The sequence below is a fragment of the Vollenhovia emeryi genome, unplaced genomic scaffold, assembly GCF_000949405.1.
Source record: "Vollenhovia emeryi isolate VEMERY1.0 unplaced genomic scaffold, V.emery_V1.0 DF939136.1, whole genome shotgun sequence".
NCBI lineage: Eukaryota > Metazoa > Arthropoda > Insecta > Hymenoptera > Formicidae > Vollenhovia > Vollenhovia emeryi.
Genome location: NW_011967230.1, coordinates 742,583 through 770,470, shown reverse-complemented (window position 1 = coordinate 770,470; position 27,888 = coordinate 742,583). Strand labels below are relative to the sequence as shown.

The following is a 27,888-nucleotide window of genomic DNA, read 5'->3' as shown; positions in this document are numbered from 1 at the left end:
TGCTTTCGGGAGGCACGAACGATTCCCAAGTTGATCTATCGATCCGACCCTGATTCTATCTGCGCATGGTGACAGACGCGCGACGCAAGACGATTGTCTACGTGACTGTCGTAGCTTCCTGCCCGACGTGTCCCACATATATCCGTTCTTCTTCGTGCCGAACGTCTTCGCGTCCTCGCGACGTCGGCCCGCGCTTTCGATTTTTCACGCAGGCTCGACGACCCCGCAGGGACACCTTTGCTCCATTAACACATTTAATGCCAATGATCTTTTTATTCGTCACTTTCACGAGAGTAGAAACGCCCCTGTTACGTTGCCGGGAATGGCATTCCATCTTATTTTACACGTCGGAATTTTTTGGAAAAATACGTTCTCTCCTGTAGCTACGGTGACTTCAGGCGAAATTACATGTTACATACCGATCGATTGTTTCTCACCATGGACAGAAATTAATTCATTTAATTTAAGCAGAACAAATTTACAATTTCTGCTTTCTTTCGCTTGATATCCAGGTGGTTCCGTACCCGATGAATCCGTCGAGACGACTACGATAGGAGGCATCGGAAATGTGTCGGAGTCGACCGTCGTTGCCGAAGCGGAGGGGCACTCCATGGACGACATAATGCCGGGAACGAAACCAACGCCAATCGCCGTGGTGTTCGTCGATATCCCGGAGCACACGGAAACGACACTGGGCTCGTCCGTGCTGCTGGCATGCCGGACTGCTAATCCTGTGGCCGAGTGCCAGTGGTCCTGGCAGCCGCTGCCACCGGTTCACTTGCCGCTTCCGGACGTCAGTGAAAGCCTATCGGTTTCTACGAGTAAGCGCGACGTCTCGCATTGTTCTTTCCGCGATTATTCCTTCCGTGGCGAATTCAATTTCCGATTCGCGGGAGAATTTCGCAAATGTTACCAATTCGCGTTAATCATTTGATTGTAAAAAAAAATATGTTTTGCAATGATCCACTAAAGTCATTAGAAAAGTAAAAGGAATTGTTAGACGACATTGGGCTGGCAGATGGTTAGGTTTATTTGTTCGATTCCGACGTTTCGACCGTACGGGCTGTGGTCCTTTTCAAGGAATTCGATAATAAATATTACGTCATCGATATTAAATTAAAAACGAAGGTTTGACATCCATCTCTGGGCGCCACTCGGAGAACTAATCGATGACGTAGCATTTATTATCAAATTCCTTGAAAAGGACCACAACCCGTCGAAACGTCGGAATCAAACAAATGAACCACCTGCCAGTCTAATGTCGTCTAACATTTCCTTTTACTGTTAATTAACTACTGGCGATTCACATTCTTTCGTTGCCATTAGATAAGTATCCCCCTTGAAAATTAAAAAGATTTTCTAGTTTAACGCAGTCGTAAATTCGATGCCGCGTTAAATCGCGACACCTTTGAAATTCTCTCCTCTTCTAGTCCGCCTGATAACTACTCTTATAAATGGTCAGTCTCGTCTTTCTGTATTGGAATATCGCAAGTATTATGCGTAATTTGATCGCGCGCGCTGAACATTTATCGGTCCCAATTCGCTCAAATCTCCCTGGTGATTTCAGCCACGACGAACCCGACGATCGCGACTACGGCAACTCCCACGACCCACCCGTTGCCCGTACGACAGTTTCCCGCGTTCGGGAACAACAGCAACGATTGCTCCGTGAGATTCTCCAGCACCAAGCACGAGCAGACAGGATACTGGACCTGCGCGGCGAGAGCCTCGACGAGCGATCCTTTCACCAGCAGCGAGCCTGCCAAGCTCAGCATCGTCAATGCTAACGGTAGGATATTCAGTCTTGTTAATCCCGTCGATTTCGAAAATATACTCTTTATTTTTAAGGCGGTATCTTGATATCTCAGACGAATTCGATCAAATTATGACGTAAATTAGTTGTAGAAATGAAGTCTAATAAAGAAACGCTATACATTGCTGATAAATAATAGTGTAAACATATATTTTGCACGATATGACGACGCAAGTAACGGTGCGTAGAAAAAGTAGAAGTGTGTCTGTATCATATGTGTATGTGCTCTATTTACAGTTTGCGACACATTACGGTATAATTCTGCCAGTAAAGTATAGCGAACTTTTTTAGACGTCATAAGTGTTCAAGCTTTGATATTAATTTTTTTGCACAAAAATAGTAATTTTCATGTCGAAGCATTTTTTAAGACATTCCAAAAGAGTAATTTATTTTTCGATTATTATTTATTTTCCGCGTTTCACCTTTTTGTTAATAAACCTACGAGTCTTTCGTTAAAACCGCGACGCGATTTATAAGAGGTTTGGAGTTATACGCGCGCGATTTAATAGGGGTCTTTTTAATCTTGCACATATGCAAGAATAAGTAAAGAAGGAAAGAATATAACCCACCCGAATTTTTGCACATAAGAAGAAATCAACTTATATCGTACAACACTTTCACATAATACATCAAAGTGGCCAATATTGACCACTAACTCGGCGTATCCCTTCGTTGGGCCAGATTGGACATTCGTACCTTTCGTTGCTCCTGGCCATACAGTCTGGTCACTTCGACCAGAGATCAGGAAGGAAGAAAACTCCTTCCATAGTCGGCTTATCACCGACAGACATTTCGTACGGTTCGAACTATATGCGAGCGTCGATCGTATCGAAATGCACGACCACGAGAAGTTAATTAAAGAAGAAAATTAATTCAAAATATTTACTGTATAAAACTGATCAAATATATTTCGACATCCGTTATTTGCTCGAGAATAGGTGTTGACTCGATCTTCGAATTCAAAATTCAAGTATAGATACGGAAACAAAATTTACTTCGCGTTATATATAGTTTAACATATTTGAATTATATTCCGCGGTAAACTAAAATTTATAATGTTAATAAAGTCAAACAATTAATAATTTCTTGAGCTTTTTCCTGAAAAACGATCGCGAAAACCGACCGCGAAAACAACCGTAAAAATACGAAGATGCGTGCGACTGTGCATGTATTCGTGCGAGACGCATCTTGAAAGTGTATCGCGGGGTGCACAAACAATACAAAATAAATGACGTGAGACCCAGAGAAAAGAGACTTTCCGTACGATAGGCCGACAATTGAATATTCCAGTTAATCAGTAATTTCAAATGATGTATGAAAATAATATTAAGCGTTCTCGACAAAATACACTGTCTCACGTCATTATATAAATTTTTATATAAATTTGTTAATAAAAAATTGATAGACTACAAGAGATTAGCTCGACGAATATATTAATAATGTTCGTCATATTTTGCATGAAAATTACGGGACACCCAACCCTTCGCAGTTAAAGTCGCGATCACTCCCTTTCGTTAATGTAAACGTATAAAAATAAATACGAAATTATGTTGTACTCTATCAATTTTGAGGCAACGGATCTACGAGATATACTAATTTATGTTCTACAATATACGATCTACGAAATGTACTCTGGGAAAAAAAAGTCAGTTGCAACCCATTTTGGGGCCCACAATTAGTAATCGAATTATTTAGATTGTTCGTAAATCTAATCTTTTACAAATTTTATCCCGCGTAACTAAAAATCACAATTAGCTGTTCTATCTATATATCCAAGATTTTAAAGTAATACTAATCAATTCTCTCAATTAGTTCTGTCGATATTCAGTAATGCAAAGATAATTTTCACTTAAATGGCAATAACCGAAATATTAAGTTGCTTAACTACATAAAAAAACGGTCAAAATTTTTCCCAGAGGATCTACGAAATATACTAATTTATCATGTACAACCTACGATCTACGAAATGTAGATTCGTTGCCTCGTTAAAAAATTATTTGACTCACCAATCGACGCGCAGCAGCGGAGTTTAACTACGATGAATCTGTAACAGAACAATATAAGATTTCTATTAAAATAGCGTTCAAGAAAACTGAAAATAGTGCAAGATATAGTTCATATGCGTATAAAACTTTTTATTCAATTAGATATGTTTATATGATTATTGCGCGAAAGTTGTTCGGTAAAAGCCGAGATTTTCACGAGAATAAACTTTTGTAAAATCTTAAATTACTTCTCGTCCTTTAAGTATTATTTCGAATTTATGAAATTATGAACTGAAACTATGTAGAAAATTGCATGACGGCCGATGGCTGTCGTGCAATTTTCTACATTGGTTGATCAATTACTGGCGCTAAATAATTCTTTACGCAATGAAACGACTCGATAATACACCGGAGAAAAGATTAATTTGGCACAAAATGAAAAATTAACACTCACCATAAAGTTGCTCCGCCGGCGCCTGATGCCTTCCCCAGGCCACCTCATCCTCTCAGAATGATCCTCCAGGACACTCGCGAGAACACAAAAATCGTTCGCGCGATTTTACACTCCCGTTTACAAAGTCGATGTGAACGTATTCATTTTGTTCCGTCAAGTTCGCCTCCACTTCGAGTCGGCGAGTTTTTTAGTCGAAAAACTGCCAAATCTCTTAAGTGTAGCCATCGACAGGAACGGACATTTCACAAATACTTGTTCAAATGGGCTTTGAAGAGTCTTTAATTCGATCGAGTAAAACGGCACTCCCGAACGCGAGGAAAATGAAAACTTTATGTTATACGCGCACTTTTATACGTTTAATTGTTGGAGAGATTATGTCTTGGCAAGCGATCGATATGTTATAAGTTTTCGGTATTAATCACCGATGTGATTACGGATCGCGACAATTCCTTAAACGCGATGGATAGATATTAAAACTCTCGTACGAGACAATCGCGTTGCGTAGATGATCGAGATTCTCGTAGAAAGTAATCGCGTTACGAGGGGCGACGCGACGACACGCGGAAGATCCGCCTCGCTCGACTGACTCGCGCCGACTAATTCGGCACAATAGACTGTTTTCGAAAAAAGTGTTCACGGTGCTACGTCATTGTAACCGGCACTCGAGACAGAGTTGTTTACTACGGCGCGTACGTCATTTCTTGGAATTCGTGCTCGATCAACGGGCACTCGGGGAAAAACAGTCACGCCGTACACCGGATTGTTTACGCGGCGAATTCGAACAGAGTTAGGGCCAGTTTCACAAACGTCATTTAACCGGTAACCCATGGTTAATTGATCCTCTGTCTCTTCTTGGATAACAAGATAGAGAAAGATAGGAAGTCGACTGAACTCTGGTTAACAGTTAACCGACGTTTGTGAAACTGGACCTTAGTTGCCCGCGCCGCTTCGCAAATCATATTGTTTTTTACGCGTTCGCGACAAGTACGGGAAGAAACTTCGATCGTTTTCTGCGAATAATTAGCGAACGATATCGTCGCGCGATCGCTGAATCCTCGCGATAGATACCGAGAGTGAAATTACTTTTTCATTGCGACGATTGCTTCTTCAAAACGATGCCGTGTCTCGACTGTGTCTCGATAAATTGTTAACTCAGTTGCGTTTATTGTGCTGTGTCAATGTTGAAATGTATAATTTTCAAGTTTTTCGTTTATTAACGGAAATATAATCGTGAAATTGTTCTCTTATTAACGGAATCATATAAATGCTGATCAGAATGCAGAACTTTGAGTCGAATTACATCGCGATACGTTTAATTGAAGAATTAAATATCAATTAATCTTATTCGTACTTAATTATATTGTAATAATTACTCATCGATAGTTTAAATTGATACAGCGGTGATTTCTGTTGATTAAAATTCGTACCATCGGACATTTTTCGGATAGTATTAATTTTTTAAAAATTATTTATCGGTTCTACTGTATAGAATTCTGTAGAAAATGCTTAAATATGTTCGGAACTATGCGACAACTATTTGTAGAAAGTCAGAACTCTGTTATTTCGGACAGCAAATCACCTTTGTCTCCATGAGGATATATTTGTAAAGTGATAAAAAAATTTTAAATTATAAAAACTATGTTTTTTCGCCAGAACTCTTTCTAGAACTATTGTAGAATTCTCATGCGATAAAAATCCTAGCAGAAATAATTAGGAAATCATCCGGGGACAAAGTGATTTGCAGCGTGAAGTTAGCAAATCAGTTTGTACTTTTCCATTTTTTGGTCTTAAAAGCCAGAACTATGTGTTTAATGTATCAGGAACTCTAGAACTATTAGAAAGGAAGTCAGAACTCTCTACAATTAGGGATTTTCCACGAAATGAGATGCCAGCTTTACACACACGAAGCTGCCGCGTAGTCCCGTTCTTCGATTACAATTTTAATCGCGTGAGCATAGTGAATAAGCACGATGTATTTACGCAGTTGCTTTCGGATGACCTCGAATTCTTGGTGACAGAACACGCTTGACATCGCTGTTTGTCTTCAGCAATTGTGCTGATAATCATATATATATATTTTTTTCCCATTAAGAACTTGGTCACATAAATCGTTGCACATTGCACTGTGCTTCGATATTTAATTAAAAGATCGTGGTACATTACCGGTAACGTTGAATTTTTGGTTTATATCCCTAACGTTCGGGTAAATTCAATTTTGATAACGATCCGTCGAATATGAGTCATTCAAAAAGTGAAAGACAAGTGAATCACGGAAACGCCGTTTCCATACGAATTTGGTTCACTCTGATAATTATCGCGAATGAATCATGCAGTATGCAACATTTCCTTCCGAAACAGCTTTGAATTAAATCAAATCAAAGAATCAGAGACTTCTGAAATCTGAAGATGAAAATGCTAGGCCACACTTTGAAAAGATTTGAGGAGAAAGAGAGAACGAATTGTCTGCGGCGCGTTTTATATCTAATTCTTTTCGCGAGTTGACCGACTTTCGAAACGTTCGTTTTCAGAACGGCGCATTACGTAAGAAATATTGTGACGAGATGCAACTGGTGCATTCGCACGTTTCAGATGTCCTCATCACGTTCAGGGAGCACGATAATGTCGTTGAGGTGCCGGCGGGGTCCTCGGCGCAGATAATATGTCAGAGCAAGTTGCCGGTGCGCGAATGCCAGTGGTCCTGGCGGCAGCTGAACCAGTCGCAGCCCTGGAACCTCGACGTGAAGTCATTTCCAGCTTTTGGTAACGATAGCACGGAATGCAGTATCAAGTTCAAGAACGTCCTGTCGGAGCAGGAAGGCTACTGGACCTGTGGTGCGCGAATAGACCCGAATTCCTCGTTCGCACAGGCAACCCCCGTTCGCTTTCTCATATCAGAAGGTAATTAACTATCCCGACATTTTCACGTGTACCATTTCTTCTACACTTTTACATCAGCACAAATTAATTGATTTCGTACTTTACAAGTAATTACATAATAACTGAGAAAATATATTCATAATTATATATTCATAATATTCTGATATTAATATTGTAGTTCGTCTTTAATAACTGTAAATGTAAGGTATATATTTAAAAAAGCGATTGATTTAAAACTCAGTACTGTTACACTTTCGCAAATTAAATAAATCGACACTCGAACATTTTTTCCAAATAATATAATAGATAGTCATCTCCCAGTGATATGAATGATGTCTCCTAAACGATGCGTGTTTGAAATCAATCGCTTTTGATCAACTCGTGATAATTTGTGAACATTGAACTAAACTACTGAACAATGTCACAATGTAATTCCGATCGATCTTACGTCACGCGAGCTGTTACGCGATTGAAAAGGTCAACGAAGGGCTTTCGTTTCCCTTTTATAGTCGAGTTCGTGCAGTTGTCGCGCGGCGTGCAGGTTGCTGCCGGCGAATCGGTGTTTCTACGGTGCCTGGCGAACAAGCCGGTGGTACAGTGCGAGTGGTCGTGGAGGGCGTCGAACTCGAGCAAGGAACCGCTGCTGGTGAAGAAGTTCAATCCAAACAAGGACGCCGAACACGACTGTTCTGTGCGATTCAAGAACATACTGTACGAGGAGGAGGGTCTGTGGACCTGCGGGGTACGTTTGACGCCCGACGGTATCCTGCACACGGCGCCCGCGGCGACTGTCAGCCTCCTGCCCACAGGTACACGACAGCTGCGTTAATTAAGAGATAAATTCGCCCCGAACCCTGCAACCGCGCGATTGTTATCGAGCGTCCGATCCGATGTAATTATGAGTGAAAGAATACTCGCGCAATTACGGCAAAATTTCGCGCGATTATGAATGGATTGATGTCTCGGCGTGAGATGATGTGGGCATTGATTGCTCGCACGCAAAAAAAAAAGTAACGGCGGTTAGCGTTAAGAAATTCGAGGTATCATTGGCTGCGTTCAGCAGAAAAGGCTGCTGCTTCGCAACTATTGTAAAAATCTTGAATCTGGCGTATGTTTTTAATCTTGAACGAATCAAAGAGCATATTCCAATCAGACTTGCGAATTTTTTATGTAATAGGCAATGCCTCTTTCGAACATTAGCACGTTGTCTTTCTGCCTAAATTGCAGGTTAAAAGTCGTAATCTTATGCAGGATCTCTAACTAATGGAAAAAAGCGACTGAGAGTTCATTATGCTTTAAGCTATCGATGTCGGAATTCAGTATAATTCGACTGCACTTTCCCTCCGTACATTTCACCTTTCTCTCGCATCTCGTGCCTAATTTATGTAGTACTTTACACTAGACGGGAACTAATCGTAATACAATTATAAATTGCATTCGTATGGTGTAATAATGGCTAATTGAATTTGATCTTGAATTGCATTTGAACTTCTCGGAAGAGCATATTGTTGACCGAAAGTGAAAAGCTATAGATACCAAGAGTAAAAATTTTACGTAAAGATACGTAAGTAAAATTTTTTACCTGTTATATTATCTCATTCCAAACTTTTAGCTTCAATTATTGTCTAAGATATACTTTTTATACCAAAAAAACGAAACACGGTAAGCAATGTTGATGTTAAAGTGAACGTTTCGGACCATAGATTGGATCATAATCATACAATTTTAATTGGACAGACGTTAAAAATACTAGACGAGGAACGTTTTCTAGCAAAAAGATTAATTTCAAAAATGCTTATTATAAAGATAAATGGCCTTAATTTGCAAACGGATATGGAGTGTTCCTGATTATTACGCGTTCCAACTATTAATGAACTACCAGCTATCTAAATGATTTTAAATTCCAACATCCGTCGGCTTTCATTTCGATCTGTATCTCCCCCCCCCCCCCGTCATAGTCTACTTATTATATTTCGACGACCTTTTGCGATCATTACAAGATACACTGCTAGCGTTGATGCTAACTTTTAAATCTTTGGACCATTTCTAATGTCTACTTTGCATTGTTTTATCTACTGGCTTGTTATGCTGTATTACACGCTTGATTACAGGTATTAATATTCACTCTTGTCGTCAATACTTGTATAAACAATCAATTGTTCTTTATTTTCAAACATTTTTTAACGGATCGGTTCTTGCCAGCGCCTGTGTCTATTCTCACAAAGTTTTAAGCTATTCTTTTTCCACTCCTCGGCTCATCAAATGGTTTAAGTCTATCTCAACTACAAACATAATCTCGAAACAATTGGAGCCGTCGACAGAATCAGATCTGTTTTAAGAAATGCAATCACTCTGCGTTTGTGTGAAGCCTGGCCTTCGCACAACCGTTTTATCATTTACATTATTAATTTTTTATTCTTTATTGAAACTTTTAATTTTGCGACTACTTTCGTTTTAATTCTGCCTATAATTGTTAATGTTCTTGCGCTGAAGACAGTCCAAACAAAGTATCCGAAACGTTCGACTCTCATTGCCTTTGTATTTATTACCGATTATTATCTTATAGAGTCCATATTATTTACATTTTTTTAAAGTTTATATAGAATAATGTCATTACAAATATCTCAAAAGTATGGACATTTTCTATGTGCCTCCAGTCAGGAAGTAGAATCTTTCGTTAGCCATCCAAATCCAAGCAAGCTTCTTTCGCGCGTTTAATCGCGAGTTTTTCTTATCGCAACGGCCGATTCCAGCTAAGGTGAGCTTCGCCGAGGTGCCGGTCGACACGGCGGTGCCGGTAGGCACGGAGGCTACGCTGAAGTGCGTCACCAGCAGCCGCGTGGAAAAATGCGTGTGGACTTGGAAGCCGTTACACGGCAGCGATCCGGAGATCGTCCTCGACGAATTCGCGAGCAACGGTGATCTTGGTCGCGACTGCTCGCTCCACCTTTCGCACGTGCACGCGGAGAAACAGGGTCACTGGAGCTGCCAGGTTTCCATCGTGTCGCTCAACACCGTCCTGACGTCACCGCCCGCGAAACTCGTGGTCTACGAGCAAGGTAAAAAGATGCGCTCCGCGATATCCCTCACTTTTTTGCACGACTTTTAATTGTTATTTTAATTCCTCACAATCTAACTGATTCTAACGTATCGCTATTATCTCTTTCCAGATGAGGTGAAGTTCTCGGAGCTGTCGCAAGACATCCAGATCTCATCCGGCGGCAGCGTTCTGCTGCGCTGCGTGACATCCTCGGCGGTGGAGCAGTGCCGGTGGTCGCTCACCCCGGTCAACTCCAACACCACCGTGGTGGTGAAGCAGTTCCCGGCGGCCGGGAACGAGGCCCGCGACTGCAGCGTCCGCCTGAGCCACGCTCTCGCCGAGCAGGAGGGTCTCTGGACCTGCGGCGCCAGGATACACGGCCAAAACTACACGGACGCGCCGCCCGCGAAGCTGAGCCTCCTCGAGCCAGGTATCATCGAGACCTAGACGGTCGGTTTTGTGTCGCTTCTCCACCGCTACGGTGAAGGGTGGAAGCACCATTGATCGATCGTCGTGCGATTCCGGCGCGCTTGGCCTGGGCTAAATTATGCGCCGTAAATCGCTATCGAATACCGTAAATTGCAAGCGATCTAAATGCTCGGGGGAGGGGGGGGGAGACAAAGGACCTAAGAGATGCTGTATTGTTATAATCCAGTCGTTCGTCCACTTTCTTTTCAAAATGTGCACCCGCCTACCGGCTGAGTCTTTGAAGCGCACCGAGCTTGTTCCATCTTGTATTTAGATCCTCCTTTTTAATTCACAGTATTCGATTGTCGTAATAAATGTTGTCCATTCCACGCATCTTTAGTATACTTAGATCCTCCTTTTTAATCTATAGGATCCGATAATTGTAATACATGTACTCACAATCAAATTCCACACATGAAAACACGGAGATCTTGATGATCGAAATGAGATTTGCAATCCTTGCGATTGTACTTTCATTTCGATTATGGATGTTCAATCGATGACAGAAACGGACTGAATCGCTGACATATCGCACGAGTACATGAAGTTCCAATTGTTCATCGGAGAGACGGCCTTATGTATTCTGGCCAAGGCGTCGCATTAAACTACAATAAATTTTCTCGGAGTGCCTCGCGTGTGAGAAGCGCACGTAAAGACCATTGGGTATGCGAGCATACCGTCACGCGCAAAAGAGGACCTTTCGCGTGCGGAAGATCTGTTCCTTCGGTCGCACCGAGATCAGACGTCTGTTTCATGAAACTCAAGTCGACAGGCAACGTAATGTGAGCTGTAATCATCATAATGTAATAATTTTACGGATGTTGAAACGACGCTGTCAAATTTCTCCACTTCTCATCCTTCAACTCTCAAGCTGTCACCCTTGTCCATTTTATGTCAAAGTTTTAATCGTCACGTTCTGCCGAGTTTCATGAAACGCGCTCAAGACTTTCGCCCCAGGGCCTGAGTCCCGTCTTTGCATTCGATCGATTAAAACAGAATCGTAGGACACATGTGTATTATATACGTTTCAGGATCCGTGGCCTTGTCGCGACGACTGTCGCAACCAACCGCGATCGCAAGTGCATCGAGGCAAGCTGTACGTGAACTTTGCACGCGTCGCGGGGTATGCGTGTACATAAGTGTAGGCCATGGATCCTGACGCACGTCTTTGCAATCTGCGGTAGACGAAGCTTCTTCGGTGCGAGCATCATTTGGACGGCGACTCGTGTCGTAGCGAGCTAACAATCGAAAAGAAATTGACATTCTCCTGGCACCAAGCAATTGATTCTTTTGCAAAATTATTATAATTTTGACATTGATAACGGATTGCGTGCAATTTCACAGACAACTTGGATTTTACTGGACGAGCTGCTTTCAGCTCGTTTGTCTTTTAAGCAATTCGGTATCTCTCGTCGGAGCGAGGAAGGTCAGTCTCAATTATTTGCAAAGTTGGTTCACGGCGATTCAACTCAGCCTTCGTTACGACCACCCAGTCGTTCAATTGTAAGACAAATTGTGACATAACTCATCGTCCCACATTTGTGTGTGTTTCCCAAATGGCGAGGATCCACGCTCGATAAACGGCGTTGCGAGGAAGCAATCGACCGGGATTTGCGGCGGTAGCGGAAAGTGGATCCGATCGACCGTGGATCCTCGAATGTCCTGAGAGATTATGGGCGAAAGGTGACGGATCTGCATGTCGATGAAGCTTCATTTCATTAGATTAGATGTGGAAGCGCGAGTGTCTGTGAGTGTCGCCGGGCCGTTGCCCATCGGCGACCACCCACGTGTGTGCTAGAGAAATAATCGCGACCAAGTTTACTGTATTCGTAAGAAATGCCGTACGAGAACGATCTTACACGGTCGTTTCGTCGATTCAGCTTTGTTATCTTGCTTCGGCGTGCGGCGACGGGTTGTAAGAATAGCCAAGTCCTTTAGGACGAAACACTTTTCGCGTTCTGTCTCAGGTAGTATGTCTAATTAGCGTGATAAAGTTCACAGTCGCTGGTTTCGGTGCGTATAATAAATTATTAATCATCAAGTGCCTTAATAAGAAACGAAAATTCTAATTATTTGATTATGCGTACTTCTAGACCCTCCCCGAGTCGAGTATGTGGTCCCGGAATGGGCCTCAATTATTCTATTCTGTTTTCATTTGGACCTCGGAGTCGGTTTGAAACTCCAATTTGAGGCCCAGATGAGTAAAACAATTGCGTTTAACCTCATTCAAACTCTCAAAGAGAATGTAATGAAATATTTCACCCTCTTTGAAACCTCTTAGGCCGCAGAGGATCTACCGAACCTCTGTTGATTAAACTCGCATTGGCCTCTTTACCGCTAAAAAGGAAATAACGACTCTTTTCGAGCTATCTGAGGTAAAAAATGCAATATCTCTTCTCCGACACAAAGATCTTAGTTCGACCTCATTGCTCTCAATTAAAAAATTATACGAGACCTAAACTGAGGCCAAAATATTCGACTCGGGTAGAACACACATATAGTCCGCAAAACTCGACGAAAAGTCGTTAGCATTGTCGGGAATTTCTCTCGAGAATGTGTGTATCTTGCGATTCGGTAAAAAGTGGAAAAAGAGTTGCATTTTGAGCTTACGAGATTTCGAGTAGAAAGTAAAACAAAATGTATGTAGCCAATAATTGAATCTAGTTATTGGCTTTTTCTATTCGGCGTCTGGTATCCTTTTGAAGAAAGAAATTTGCGAAAAAGCACGCATTTTTATTAAAGTTATGTATAGCCGATTAATGTCCACGTAGACAAAAAATATGCGTGTGGTCCTAAAATAGGATTAAAACGTGCCTAAATCCCAATTGAGCAGAACGTGAAAAGTAAATGCAATTTTTCTAGTACATTTATAGAGACAATCCAAGTGGATTTTTTTTAAAGGCATACAATGATCGTGAAAATATTATTCGATTACGTCAGGATCATCAATCTTCGCTTTACCGCGGCACGCAGTGTCTATTTTTAATTTAATTACGTTGTCGTGCATTTGCATTTACTAGCGTTAGATCATTTCGCATTATCAAAAACCGTAGAGCCCATTGCCGTTTATCACTCGCGATTCTCCGATAAACCGTGAGATTTATCGGTTCCTTGTGCGCGCCGCCTGGTAAACCACAAATTAACAATCCTGTCGGCTTTTCTTGTTATCCTCAGTGATTGAGGAGGCTTCACACACGAGTCGTAATTAATTGCGATTCTTTCCACGGCAATTCATCCACGCCAAATTAGCCTTTCTCGTGCCTAATTATACGGCTGTATGTTAAAAACAATTAAAAAATTAGACATACAGATTTACTCTCGGATAAAACTGGAGTGTCCTTTCATGTCGCAACACAATTGTTTCAATCCGCAATAGAAAATAATGAAAGAAGATATTCTATGATAAAAATATCGGACAAGATTAAATAAGTTATATTATCGCAGTATTTAATGTAATACAATAAAAGAAATGTTGCAGTAGCCATTTTGCAAATTTAAACTAACCGCTAAAAAAAATAAGTTTAGAAGAAAATTAATTCGTTCTCGATCAATACACAGAATTATATTCAATGTATATAAAAATATTCATTATTAGCAATGCTATTCATCTTGTTATTTATATTCTCAACATCGAGACTGCGCTCAAATGAGATTTTGCATAGTTGATAAATATTTTAGCTAAACAAAGTGCGGATTGAATCGTTTAACAATCGAGAAAATATTTCAGACCAAACTTTCACACATAGTATTTTACGAATTTACGTGTTACATAATAATTTAAAAATTACACAGTTAATATTTACAAAACAATTTTTTTCCAATACTATTGCAAAAAATTTGTAATAGAAAAGCGATCGAGGGGCTAATTTTACTTTCTGATAACTAAAGATGTGATTTAGAACGTGCTCTCTTTGAAATGCATTTTCTGTACATAAAACTAGCAGCGATAAATAGGTTCCGAATTAATGAACGATTATGCAAATGAGTAGTGAACGACTACAGGTAAATCTGCACGAGCATATGTAATGTCATCGGCTGCGTCTCCCGTGTCACATGTCACATTATTTATTATATAAAGTCATCATCCTTAAGTTAACATCGCGCTTCTATCTTTCATCGTGGTTACTGCTTTACTCGTGATCGATTTTGATATACGTCCGTTATGTACGATTCATTATTATCACTTACGACTAGCCGCTAGTGCATTTACTACTAAGTAGGCAATTTTTAGCGTTAAGGTTTTTAGCGTTCAGAAAATTCATGTCCGCGACGAGTAACGTTCGCTCAGCTCGTTGGTCGACAGTACAAAGGCGTCATCATGTTATCACGGTGCGTGTCTTAAGTTTCTAGTATCTTAGCTAATTAAATTTCTTCTCAAACCGAAAATTTTAAACTTCACTCTCCACGAAGTTTCAAGCGAATTCAATTTGCAACCCAAAACTGGCGTATTTAAGGTAGAGAGAGAGAGAGATAGAGAAAGAAAGAGGTCAAGGTAGTTTAATTATCGGTTCAGCAGGGAATGCACACGTTATATTTTATGCGTCAGCGTTGCGCTTTATGAACAACGGCGACGAAGTATGAGCACGATCAAATTTGAGCAGCGATTCACTCGCAGAGCGTATGAATCTTCATGTGCCATTAGTATCGTTAAGCACGACGAGGTGTTCGTGCATTCTCGAGCGCGTTTTGCGTCTCTGAGTTGCTGTAAACTGTTTTTTTTCCTTTTCCGTCTAAATAAATAGTTATGCGAAAACGTCACAGCGACCTTCTCATTTCCATCATCCCGGTTACTAACTACGTTACAGCTGAACCCGGAGGCGCCCACCCCGTGTTCGCGACGCGCCGCCATAATTTCAAGCTGATGCACAATACAAGTAGCGTTAATTAATCGAAGATACCCACGGGAAAATATTGCAGGCGCTAACTTTTTACAGAGCTACAGAGAAAAATTACGCGATCACTACATTTTGCAATTAGTGAAAAGACTACATATATCGATTTCAAGCAGCGTGTCGCAACGTCAAGTATTAAATATGTTACAATGTATCCTCGTAATACAAATCGACATTCTTTAAGTTCGATATTTACTTAATTTTTATTTTACAGTTTTTACTGTATTATACATTTACGTTTAACGTTGAAATAACTCAAGACGTTTTACTAGTATAGCGCTTGAAATATTTCTTCCGGGGTTTCATTAATGCACGCGAGATCAGCGCTGCACAATCTAACGATCTAGACATTTATCAAGCCACGAAAGACATCAATGCACAAACGAATGGTAGTCGGTGGTCAAGGTGATTCACTCGTTGGATAATCTGCACATCGGAGATTTAGCAGCTTTTGGTGAGTGGGACGAGAAATTCGAAAAGAGCTTTCCTGATGGCCTCAAGAAGAATCCACGTTAAGTCAATTTCAACAAGAACAAAGTTAATAATGTAATTATACAGGAAACCAATGTTTTAAAAAACTTGGAAAATAAATAAAAATTCATTAATAATTTTGCTTAGTTGAAAAAAGTGCAATTTAACATTGAATATCACACGATTAAATACTTTCGGCGCTTGAAAATATTCCAGAGTTTACAAGATAAGCAAGATTATTAGAGATGATATTTTCAATTTAGTAGACAATCACAATTCGAAGGAATAAAGTGTTCGTATGAGAGTCAAGACAGGACGTTTGTGTCTAAAATGATTTTAATTTTTTAATTTATTGCGAAAAAAATTTACCTCGGCCAGAGTTTGGACTTGGACCTTCCTCTTTTCGCAATAAATTTAAAAGTCAAAGTCATTTTGACACTAACTTCCTGTCTTGGTTCTTATATCCTTTATTCCTTCGAATTGTGATTCCCCGTCGGAGCCTTATGAATTTTATTGTTTAATAGATAACGTATAATATCTTTGTCAAATAACCGTGGATTCTGGCAGATTCTCGAAGCGGTAAGGGTTTCACCAACGTCGCTTAACTTTAATCTCGGTTTAATTCAATTGGTTTTCTAAGGGAACAGTTGGAAAAAGACAAAAGATTAATTAAGGTGAGATTAAAGTTAAGTGACGTTGGTGAAACCAGGCCAAAAAAAGGAAATTCAATTCAGGGAGATATCGACCGTTTTTAGAGCCTGTCACTATCGCGGTTTGGGCCGCGCCTCACAAAATGGTCACTCTTGCGTGCAGAGTCGGATCTGTGTCGTCGGAGGCCAGATGCCACTGGATCCACGCCCCAAAAGTTCACGTACATCAGAACTCCAGCAGGCAGCTTGCAAAGAAAACGAGGTAACACTTTCCAGTATACATACATACAGGGTTGGGAAGTAACTCGTTACTTGTAACGAAGTTACAGTTACAGTTACTTTTTTTTATAACTCTAATGTAGCTTCATTACTTTCGCTCCATCTGTAACTGTAATTTAACTCAGTTACATTAATAATTACTTTGTATATATTTTAAACCTCCGCAGATCGCGTTAGGCCTTACATTACATTAATGCATAAACGCCTTTCTCGGCACTTAACAACTCGAATGCAAATTTGATATTTCTATTTTTATTGCAAGTAACTGCAAAGTAACGATTCGTTACTTTTTGGGTGACTGTAACTGTAACGCGTTATTTTTCAGAATTGGTAACTTATAACTGTAACTAGTTATATTTTTCGTGAAAAACCTGTAACTAGATACTTTTATATTTATAGTAACTTTCCCAACCCTGCGTATATAGTATGTTATCCTTTTTATCTTTGTATCCGCCTAATTTCTTTTATATTATGCAGGCACAGCGTCCAAATGGATTATAACACGGGTATATGCAAGCTGATCTTCAAGCCGGATCATTCCGATTTAGGGCAGTGGACTTGCAGATTCACCGTCAACAATAACGATGACGACATCGAGATAGGAAGTGCGTCGCTCGTCCTGCTCAACACTTTAGCAGGTGTCCGCTGGCATTTCGTTAACAATCCATATTCGTTCCTCATAATTATATTTCTTTTTAAATTACTTTACACAATTGCGATTTTTAATACCGCCCGCCGATACGAGAGATAATTTTTCGCACGTCTTGCACGCAGATGAGAAACTGGGATGGATCGTAGGGACCCTAACGGCCGTGATCCTGTTCCTCATGATAATAGTCGTGGTGCTGGTCGTCTGCAAGGCGCGAATATTTGTCCGCAAGACGCCCGAGGTCTTGGAAACCTTACCTCCCGGCGAAAGGAAGGAGAACGCGAGATCGTGCACCGAGAATCAGGGGAAGATCAATTTTCAATTCGTCGAAGACAGCGGCCATGCCTCGAGCCTCGAGAGTATCCTGCCTAACAGAAGTCCGCGTGTGGACAAGAATCATGGGGCACCGTCCAAGACATACGAAAATGTTGGATTATAATACGTAGTTATCAACTTTCTCTGGGAGAAAAGACAGTTTAGCAACCCATTTTCGGGCCCACAATTAGTAATCGAATTATTTGGATTGTTCGTAACTCTAATCTTTTACGAATTTTACCCCGCGTAACTAAAAATTGCAATTAGCTATTCTATATATATAGCCAAGATTTTAAAGTAGTACTAATCAATTCTCTCAATTAGTTCTGTCGATATTCAGTAACGCAAAGATCATTTTCACTTAAGAGGCACTAACCGAAATGGCAAGTTGCTCAACTACAAAAAAAAACGGTCAAAATTTTTTCCAGAGTAGAGTTACGAAGTCTCCAAATAATTCGATTACTAATTTTGGGCCCCAAAATGGGTTGCTGTCTTTTTTCCCAGAGTTTAGATGATTTAGAGAGGCAAAAGGACTACATCTTGTAAAAGTTACGAACGCGTGAAAATTACAAACCAATGTCGACATTTTATACATATATGTATAGAATATCTTTAGCAACCTTAATAAATTATATTTGCATAAATATAATTTTTTAATTAGCAGAAGGATTATGTGTTCCTACAGTGTTTACTGTATATTATTAGTACTAAGAGGCGAATAATTATATAAAAACAGGTATACATTCTTTCTTAAAAAGGCTGTAAATGTAATGAAAAATCAACACTCGCATCTAATTGTTATCGCTTTTTCGTGACGCTAATTGATCATCTCGATACATATTTCGTTACTTTGCATCGTGAGTAACTGTCATATTTTTTAAATGCGTCTTTTTCAAAAATGTATATCAACATCCATTGTAAAGAGCCGCTGTAATAATATATTTAAAAAATTCATATGTTGAAAGGATTAATATTACGCAAATTTATTAATAATATAAGTGTTGATGGAATAATGGTTGAAAGAATAATGATTTTATCAATTTTTCCACGAGTTTGGCGTTGTTTTTAAAGAAGAAAAAAGACGTAATCAATCATAGCTGATCTCTCACTGTAGAAGAAAATGATGCCAGCGAATGGCAAGATTGCGACAGAACACGAAGTGCACGGACATTCTCTTTGTCTCGTCATACATGTGCTTGTTTGCCGGCAAAACAGGGCAGGTTGTGACCATTGTAAGCAATAGTATTGATAGCTATAAAAATGCCACGATGAGTACGTCATCGTGTGCAGATCGACTAAAGATATTTTTTACAAGTATTTTCTTACTACCAAATTAATTTATATGTAATGGTATAATTGTATTCGGAATACAAAAGATCGTCATCAAGAGACAATCTCCACTCCCTTTTTAGCGACGTTATGCGTCGTCGCGAACAAATTTTGAATTTTTCTAATTAAAAAAAATAGTTTTTGTAAAAATTTGAAAAGAACAATTAAAACAGTTTATGGAATAATAAAATTAAGTGAAATATTATCAAGTCAAATTATAAAAATTGATACTGTGACAAGTCTTAAATTGATGTTGATTAAAATGCAAAAGAAATAATTATTTTAAACTCATTTTATCAAAGTGTGATCATCTTTAAAAATATTTGGCGAAAAAGTAAAAATATATTTATCCAAAAGCTGTATTTTGATGCTTTATCGCATAGAATTTATCTTCTTTAACTTCGTATTACGATCACAAAAGTCGATATAGAATTTATTACAACTACTACACCAGTATGTATACATATGAATAAATAAATTTAAAATATTTTAACTATAATTTATTTAAAAATATTTTGTTAGAAAATGACTGACGCACGGTGTTCTACTAAACGTGTAGAAAGGCATTGAAAAGTGTATTTTGACATTATAAATTATACCTATTAGTTATTTATAGTATAGCGACATATAAATCCTATTATTTAAGAGCATCTAGCTGAGCTTGAATTTTTTCTAAATTATAATACAGCTCTGTCAATTGCTTCTTGTCAAACTCCGTTGTTAACGTAGATGTTTTATCCCCAGTCAGACTTAGCTGAAGCAACGCTACAGGTCGTGCGTCTTTAGAAAGTGCAGATGACGATGATTGCACATTTAGGCACCAGTTGATATCTTTTACCTTGTCAAATGAAGAAGAAACAGTTTACTAAATCAATAGTAATTTATATGATTATGTATATAACTCAGAGTCAAAAACATTGACATTTTAGTCATTAAGCTACGTCTGATATTAGATCTATTAGATCTATGTGATATTAGATCTATTAGATCTGTGTGCGCTCATTCAGAAGGTTAATCTTTTATAATTTATGCCAAACATCTCTCTTTTATCTCTACGTCAAAATACCTGAGTGGGAAAAATGGACTGTTGCCTAAGATTCTCTACAATGCCTTTCCCATAAGTCATCCAGGCATTTGTAAAGATCGATATTTTCTCCTCGTCTAGTTTGAAATTCTCTCTCATGACTACTTCCATAACGGACGGTTTGACAACGCTACACGCTGCCTGCGTGTAGATAGACGTAACGGCGTCCAGCAGGAAGGCTAATTCGTCTTTCGCCAGATCTAAGGAAACCAGTAGCTTTTCCTTTTCTTCCTCATTGAACACCTTCGCATCAGTACTGGACTGCAGCGTCTGACATATGCGGTTGACAAGAAGTCGAAATTTGCCGTTGTCCACTCGAGCCACTATCTTTAAACCTTGCTCCAGTCTAGTAAAACAAACGTAATAGCTAAAACTACACGTTGCCGACAATGGCAATTTCCTATTAACCAACAACATTGAGAAGTTGGGCTGTCAAGGACATTGAGAGAATAGCGTAGCGTAAAGAATAATAATGAAACTGAAATAACTTTCAAAACATGTAAGCTTGCTTCACTGATATTAGTCTTCACGTGGCAGTTAACTTAAAAAGTACGCGTGCTAATAGCGCTTGCAATAATTTGACGCACATACTTGGAAGTTATGTTGATCCAAGCAGCCATTCTTACGGGCGAGACTTTTCTCATGACATTCTAGTCGTACTGTCGCAGCTTAATCTCTACCCAAACAAAGCCTTGAGAATTAGATAACCTCTCTATTCATGTTACGAATTCCTGACATTCCCGATCCATTGAACAAACGGCGCTCATGCTTTGACCATAGATTACGCACGATTTAGATGTTTTTATCTCAACTCGAGAGGAAAGATACCACGCAGGTTTAAAGACCCTCCAATCAGAGTCTGGTCGTAAGGAAGCACGCTGTGACTAGTCCGCCATTTTTCGTCAATTCGCGCCAGTTTTACACGGCGGTAATTATTCAGTTTAACTCCCTTGCCTCCAAAAGAGACAAATTAATCGGAAAAAAGCAGGCTCCAAGCCTAATTTAAGAGAAAGGAAAAGAAGATCCTCAAAATCGAATGAAATTAGGCTCATTCAACGCGCTTTCGCTCGAAATAAAAGAATCTGGCAGAAAAAAAGTGTTGCTCTGCTCCGCGGAGCGAGATATTACTGTAAGAAATGATTCGTTGATCGACGTCGAATCGACATCGACACCGTCGAATTGACGTCGATTCGACGAATCATTTCTCACTGGACTCCGATCTTGTTGATACGTCTTTCTTTTTTCCGTGCATAAATGATTGTACTCACCGGAGGGTTGCTACGCCGTCGCCCGATGCCTCCCCGGCTGCCGCCTCCTCTCAGACTCCTCCATTTGCACTGGCAATCGGCACAACGCGGCACTCGCGAAAGAGAAGCTAATTGCGTCGAAGTAACGCGCGACGTACTGCACTCCCGGCATTAATCAACGCTCTATTACAACCCCAGCGAGAAATGATTTGTCGACCGACGTCAAAACGATGTCGGTGCGACACTGTTTCGACGTCGATCGACGAGTCATTTCTGATCGGGACGAGTGCGAGAGAAAGCGAGGGTCGCACACGGAAATACGACCCGCTACGGTGACGTCGCGTGAAACGGCGGGAACGTTGCGGCGAGGACTCGGAGATACGCGAGGCCCTCGACGCGTCTCGCAACCGAACGCGAGCGTTCAACGGGGTGATCTCGCGCAAACATTTCTCTCGGCGCGCGTCACGCGTGGAAAACTCGGGTATTTCTACACGCGCGAGGAGATGCGAGTTAAAATTGACATTCGCGTCGTCGCGGGAATCCGGCGGCGAGGAAGATTCCGGCCGGGGTTACCCCGCGCGATTCACGCGTCTCGGTGGATCGCCGACGCGTGAGTATCAAATAATCTACGCCGCGATTGCTCAACTTGACTGCTGAACAGCGTTAGACTCACCACCGTCGTGAAAACTGCGTCGCGACGACCGGCGACGCAGGAGACCGGTCCGCTTGCGTGTCCGCGACGCTCCGCGATGCCTCTCGAGCGGACCAACATGGCGCCGTACCCGGTAGCCCCCCCCCCTCCCCCCGCCCCACTGCGCGATACTACGCGAGTCAGCGACGCGACTTGAATATCACTTTGAACGCACACTCGAATTCACACGTCTGTTGATGAACTCTCGACAAACTCGCGGCTTTCCTCTGTTCAGGTTACATCGGAGGAACAGCGTGCGCGAACGGTAGACGGCGATTCGACGGTATCTCCAAGTGCACGCACCGAGAAAGGCTGATGGCAGAGAACAATCCGTAATCGCTTAATGCCCGATTTCTTCACATCCAGTTATGTTACGGTTAAAGTTAAACGGGAGATAACTACCAGATCCATGCACAGATCCATGGCCAAAACTTGAGATTAACCTCCGGATAATTTTATCGGAAAGTGAAAAAATCGGCCATAAGACTGTCTTAAGTCGTGGACGTAAGGCAAGGCAGAGAGAAACGTAAGCCTTGAAAAGGCTATTGTATATGACTTACGTTTTTCTTTGCCCTGCTTTACGTCCACGACTAAGGCGGACTCAAGCGTTTACAGGTCGTTCTCTGCTATCAGCCAAACGAAGACGACGTCGATAACACGATCGCGCACACCGGGCTTAACACTCGTCTCACATATGAATCGCGCAAGATATCTTGGCTAACCGAGCACAGATAGCAAATCGCGAGGAATCACGTGATGATAACGATCACCAGTTATTCGTAAAGAGCGATCGCGATTTCTTCCCGTACTTGTCGCGAACGCGTATCACGAAACAATAATACGTTATGCCCCATACAGCACATGATATTCGGAGAACGTTCTAAGAATGTTCTAGAATATTCTAGAACATTCTTAGAACGTTCCCCGGAACGGCGCGGGCATATAATCGACTCGTTCAATTGTCGCCGAGTAAATGATCCCGTGTATACGGCGTGACCTTTTTTTCGCCGTAAATAACTCGGTCGCCGAGCCCCGGTTCCAAGAAATGACGTAGCATTGCTCGAGCAGCGTAAACAACTCGGCCGCCGAGCGCGTGTTTTTACTTTCATTCCGAAAAGTGACGTAGCTCGGCGAAAACCTTGACCTCGGTCGAAGACAGTTCAGTGTACCGAATTCTTCGGCGCGAGTCGGTCGAGCGTGGTGTGTGCTCCGCGTATCTTCGCGTCGCTCGTCGTAACGCGATTATTTCCTACGAGAATCGCGATCGTCTCGTACGAGAGATATTGACGTTTACCTTATATCTATCGCGTTTAAGTAATCGTCGCGATCCGCAGTCATAGCGTTGATTTCTACGGTGATTTGTCGAGACGAATATCGCGCGTAGTTTGAAGTTCGAAGAGACAATGCGATCGGAAGTGCAATGTAATACACGAATCGTCGGGTAAAATTATAACGAAACGTTAGAATGTATCGATCGCTTGCCAAGAAAGCATCTCTAACAATTATACGAACGAAAGTGCGCGTATAACAAAGTGTTTCGTCGCGTTCGGGAGTGCCGTTTAAATTATCGAATTGAAGACTTTTCAAAGCCCACTTGAGGAAAAAGTATTCATCGAATGTCCGTTCCTGTCGATGGCCACACTTCTGAGATTTGACAGTTTATCGGGTATAATACTCGTCGACTCGAAGTGGAGGCGAAATTGACGGAACAGAATACCTTCATCTGGGCTTAAACGGGAGTGTAAAATCGCGCGAACGATCTTTGTGTTTTCGCGAGTGTGCCCAGAGGACTATATCTGAGTGGAGGAGGAGGCCAGGAGAGGCATCGGGCGCCAGCGGAGCAACTTTACGGTAAGTTTTTGTTATTCAGTGTAAAATTACTATTTTTCCAGCTCACTTTCGAGTCGTTTTATTTCCTAATTATATAATTTTGAAATAATAATTAGTGAACGCGAAATAATTGAAAGTTTTATAAAAGTTTCTTCTTGTAAAGATCTTTTGCGGATTAATCATTAAAATATCCCATCGAATAAAGCATTTAATAAGCATAAGTCTTGCTCATATTTATAATATTAAATTCCTTGAACACTTTAATAAATTCTATATTTTTATGTTACAGATTTATCGTAGTTAAACTCCGCTGCTGCGCATCGGGTGGTAAGTAAAAAACTTTTTTTATTAAGGCAACGTATCTACATCTCGTAGACCGTAGATTGTAGAGCGTAGTTTGTAGATTAGTATATCTCGTAGATACGTTGCCTCAAAATGGATGGAGTACAATTTCATTTCATATGTATTTATTATTATATATTTTATCTATCGAAAGTCCTGGTGAAAATAAAAATTGGTGCGTAAATCGAACGTAAGGGGAGAGTGACACAAGCGTAAACGAAATGTGTAGGAAGCGTAATTTGGAACAGCGAAGCGTAACGTTCTTACGTTCGATTTACGCTCCAAATTCTATTTTCACCAGGGAGGGAGTAATCGTATTTTTTTACTGTGGAGGGTCGGGTGCCTTGTTGCAGCGCATCACATATTTTCACTTGTAGCCTATCCATTTTGCATTAACAAATTTATGTGTAAAGTAAAACATGACGTGAGACTCTAATATTTTGTCGAGAACGCTGAAACTTTGTATTATTTTTATACGTTATATGAGATCATTGATTAACTAGAATATTCAATTGTCGGTCTATCTATCGTACGGAAAGTTTCTTTTTTCTGAGTCTCACGTCATTTATTCTGTATGTGTATCTCGATACACTTTCAAGATGCGTCTCGCATGAATACATGCATAGTTACACGCATCTTCGTATTTTCGCGGTCGGTCTTCGCGAACAGTCTTTCAGCAAATTTGCAACAAGTTATTAGTTGTTTAATTTCATTAATATTAAATTTTTTAATTTACCGCGAAATGTAATAAAAATAAATATAACGCGAAGTAAATTTTTTTTCTATATACATACATATATACTTGAATTTCAAATTTGGATATTGAGTCACGAAGAGACAGTCATTATTGATTCTTGATTAAATAACGGAAGTAAAAATATATTTGATTAGTTTTGTGCAGCAAATTTTTTAAATTAATTTTCTTCTTTAATTAACTTCTCGTGGTCGGCATTTCGATACGATCGACGCTCGCATATATGTAGTTCGAACCGTACGAAATACCTGTCGGTGATAAACCGACTATGGAAGGAGTTTTCTTCCTTCCTGATCTCTGGTCGAAATGACCAGACTGTATGGCCAGGAGCAACGAAAGGTATGTCCAATCTGGCCCAACGAAGGGATACGCCGAGTTAGTGGTCAATATTGGCCACTTTGATGTATTATGTGAAAATGTTATACGATATATGTTGATTTCTTCTTATGTGCAAAAATTCGGGTGGGTTATATTCTTTCCTTCTTTACTTACTCTAGCATATGTGCGAGATTAAAAAGACCCCTATTAAATCGCGCGCGTCTAACTCCAAACCTCTTATAAATCGCGTCGCGGTTTTAACGAAAGACTTGCAGGTTTATTAACAAAAAGTTGAAACGCGGGTAGGTAGGAAAATGAATAAGACGATACAGCGGAATACGGATAGGTAGGGATTCGGATAGGCAGGGACAGAGGGACATTACTGCATAATTAAAAAGATAGATAAAATTATAACTGTAATGTATTATTATTAAATATAATTGTATTTGTAATTGGATGCATATAATAAGATGTAAATTGTTATGCGTTTGTTAAGTTTTTACTTTAAATTCACTTAAAATTTTTGTAGAATTGATTTACTTGTAAGAGACTGTTAATAAATACATTCGGGATATTTTTTATCCCAAACATGCAATATTTAGATATTTTACATTGCAAGAATTTTATGTTATTGTCTGCATACCAAATACTATATTTCATATGTATCGTCGAGAGAAATATTGTATTGTATAGATATTACAGTTTTAATTTTATATTGTAATTATTTCTTTTAAAATATTGTATACATTGTGAAGGAAATTGCAAGAAAAATAAAATAAAAAATAAAATTGTAAAAATTCACATTGTACAGAAAAGAGGACCGCCGATCCAAATCGGCGGGGGTGGTGGAGGGCATATTTTTGTAATGCACTTTCAATGTACACAATGCCGTGCAATTATTCTATATTTTATTATTTATAATAATAAATAAGCACCATGGCTGGCACGTACGCCGCGGGGCGATTTGCGCGATCTCCGCTCAATTAAGCGACGCCACGGCTACGCGAGCGTGCACTTGGAGATACGGGAGGCGGACCGTCGAATCGCCGCCTACCGTTCGCCCTCGCTATTCCTCCGATGTAACTTGGGTAGAGGAAAGCCGCGAGTTTATCGATTGTTCATCAATAAAAAACGAGTGAATTTTTATTACTCAATAATAAAATTACTAAATAACAATAATTTTTCACTGGCCAATTCACCACTGCTAGATACACCCTCTGATCGGAGTCTGGCCATAAGGAAGCACGCCCGTGATTGGTCCGCCATTTTTCGTCAATTCGTGCCAGTTTTATAAAGCGGCAATTATTTAGTTTAGCTCCCTCACTTCCAAAATCGAATAAAATTATGTTTATTCAACGCGGTCTCGCTCAGAACAAAAAATCTAACAGAAAATGAGTGTTGCCTGTCCCGCGAAGCGTGATATTGATTGTTGAAGTTGACTACTGTTAAGGTCGGTATGACAGATTTCTTGACTAAGAAAATTGGCGGATACAAATCTTACCGGTGATATGGCCAGACCCTGATTAGAGGGTCTCTACGCAGGCTCTGCTTAATCTGCACTCGACCGCGACATAGTGTAGACCTCGAACTTTCCGGGTCTTTTTTTGTTTCGGAAAAATGATATCTCTCGATGAAAATTTGCTTCAATTGCTTATTTCTCGCGCTACTAAAACGTTCGTACAAAGCCGGGTCGTATATTCTGACTGTTAAAAATTTGCAATCGATGAAAATACGAGTATACATTTTTACGACGTAAAGGTCTAGCAAAATTTATTAAAAATTTTTTTATATGTATAAAATCACTCTGTACGATGCTAAAGGTGATTCTATTGATTACAGTAGATTAACTTTAATCTTCATCGATGGAAATGAATAGAAATAGCTATCAAAAACAAATTTTGCAAAGTGTTTGCTACAAATTTTATCAGCAATGGAACAATAGAATTTGTTAACAAAACTATAAAGGCAAACAGAAATGTGGGAACAGAAAATTTTGTCGTTTGGTAACAATTAAATCTAATCTACAATGTGATCTTTGCGTCTAGAATCATTCTATTTTATATAAGCAAATGAAAACGCTCAAAAAATTTTTCGACAATTCACATGATTGTACAATGTATAATGTACAATTTTTGAAACGTTTTTATTGGCTACAAAATAAAATGTTTCTAGACGCAAAAAACACATTGTAGTTTCACCAACGTTGCTTAACTTTAAGCTTAGCTTAATTCATTCTGTCTCTTGCTGTAACTTTAGAGAAAGACAAACGTGAATTAAACTAAACTAAGATTAAAGTTAAACGACGTTTGGTGAGAAAAGCCATGTAGATTAATTTTAATCTCGGTTCAGTCTACTTTTTATCTTTTATTAATTCAGAACTAAAGAGATATACAGGGTGGG

General features: G+C 40.0%; 2 protein-coding genes across 4 annotated transcripts in view; one reads left to right on the top strand and one right to left on the bottom strand.

Annotated features, from left to right (window-relative positions):
* The window catches only part of LOC105567560, a 32,882-nt gene extending 14,768 nt beyond the window's left edge, over positions 1–18,114 (top strand). For all 3 annotated transcript variants that reach the window (XM_012022500.1, XM_012022501.1, XM_012022502.1), the window contains 9 exons: positions 513–821; positions 1,568–1,789; positions 6,842–7,150; positions 7,639–7,938; positions 9,883–10,188; positions 10,300–10,599; positions 16,756–16,912; positions 17,407–17,567; positions 17,704–18,114. In XM_012022500.1, the coding sequence (XP_011877890.1) occupies positions 513–821; positions 1,568–1,789; positions 6,842–7,150; positions 7,639–7,938; positions 9,883–10,188; positions 10,300–10,599; positions 16,756–16,912; positions 17,407–17,567; positions 17,704–18,017 (2,378 nt within the window). In that variant the 3' untranslated portion in view covers positions 18,018–18,114. The remainder of the gene's footprint in view (positions 1–512; positions 822–1,567; positions 1,790–6,841; positions 7,151–7,638; positions 7,939–9,882; positions 10,189–10,299; positions 10,600–16,755; positions 16,913–17,406; positions 17,568–17,703) is intronic.
* A 1,514-nt stretch (positions 18,115–19,628) lies between these two features.
* Positions 19,629–21,126, bottom strand: LOC105567559 (COMM domain-containing protein 10). The gene is made up of 3 exons (XM_012022499.1): positions 20,898–21,126; positions 20,289–20,652; positions 19,629–20,060 (listed from the first exon to the last, which is right to left on the bottom strand). Exons 1-3 carry the CDS (start codon positions 20,948–20,950, stop codon positions 19,860–19,862), a joined length of 618 nt encoding a protein of 205 aa, XP_011877889.1. The 5' UTR covers positions 20,951–21,126; the 3' UTR covers positions 19,629–19,859.
* Positions 21,127–27,888: the final 6,762 nt, after the last annotated feature.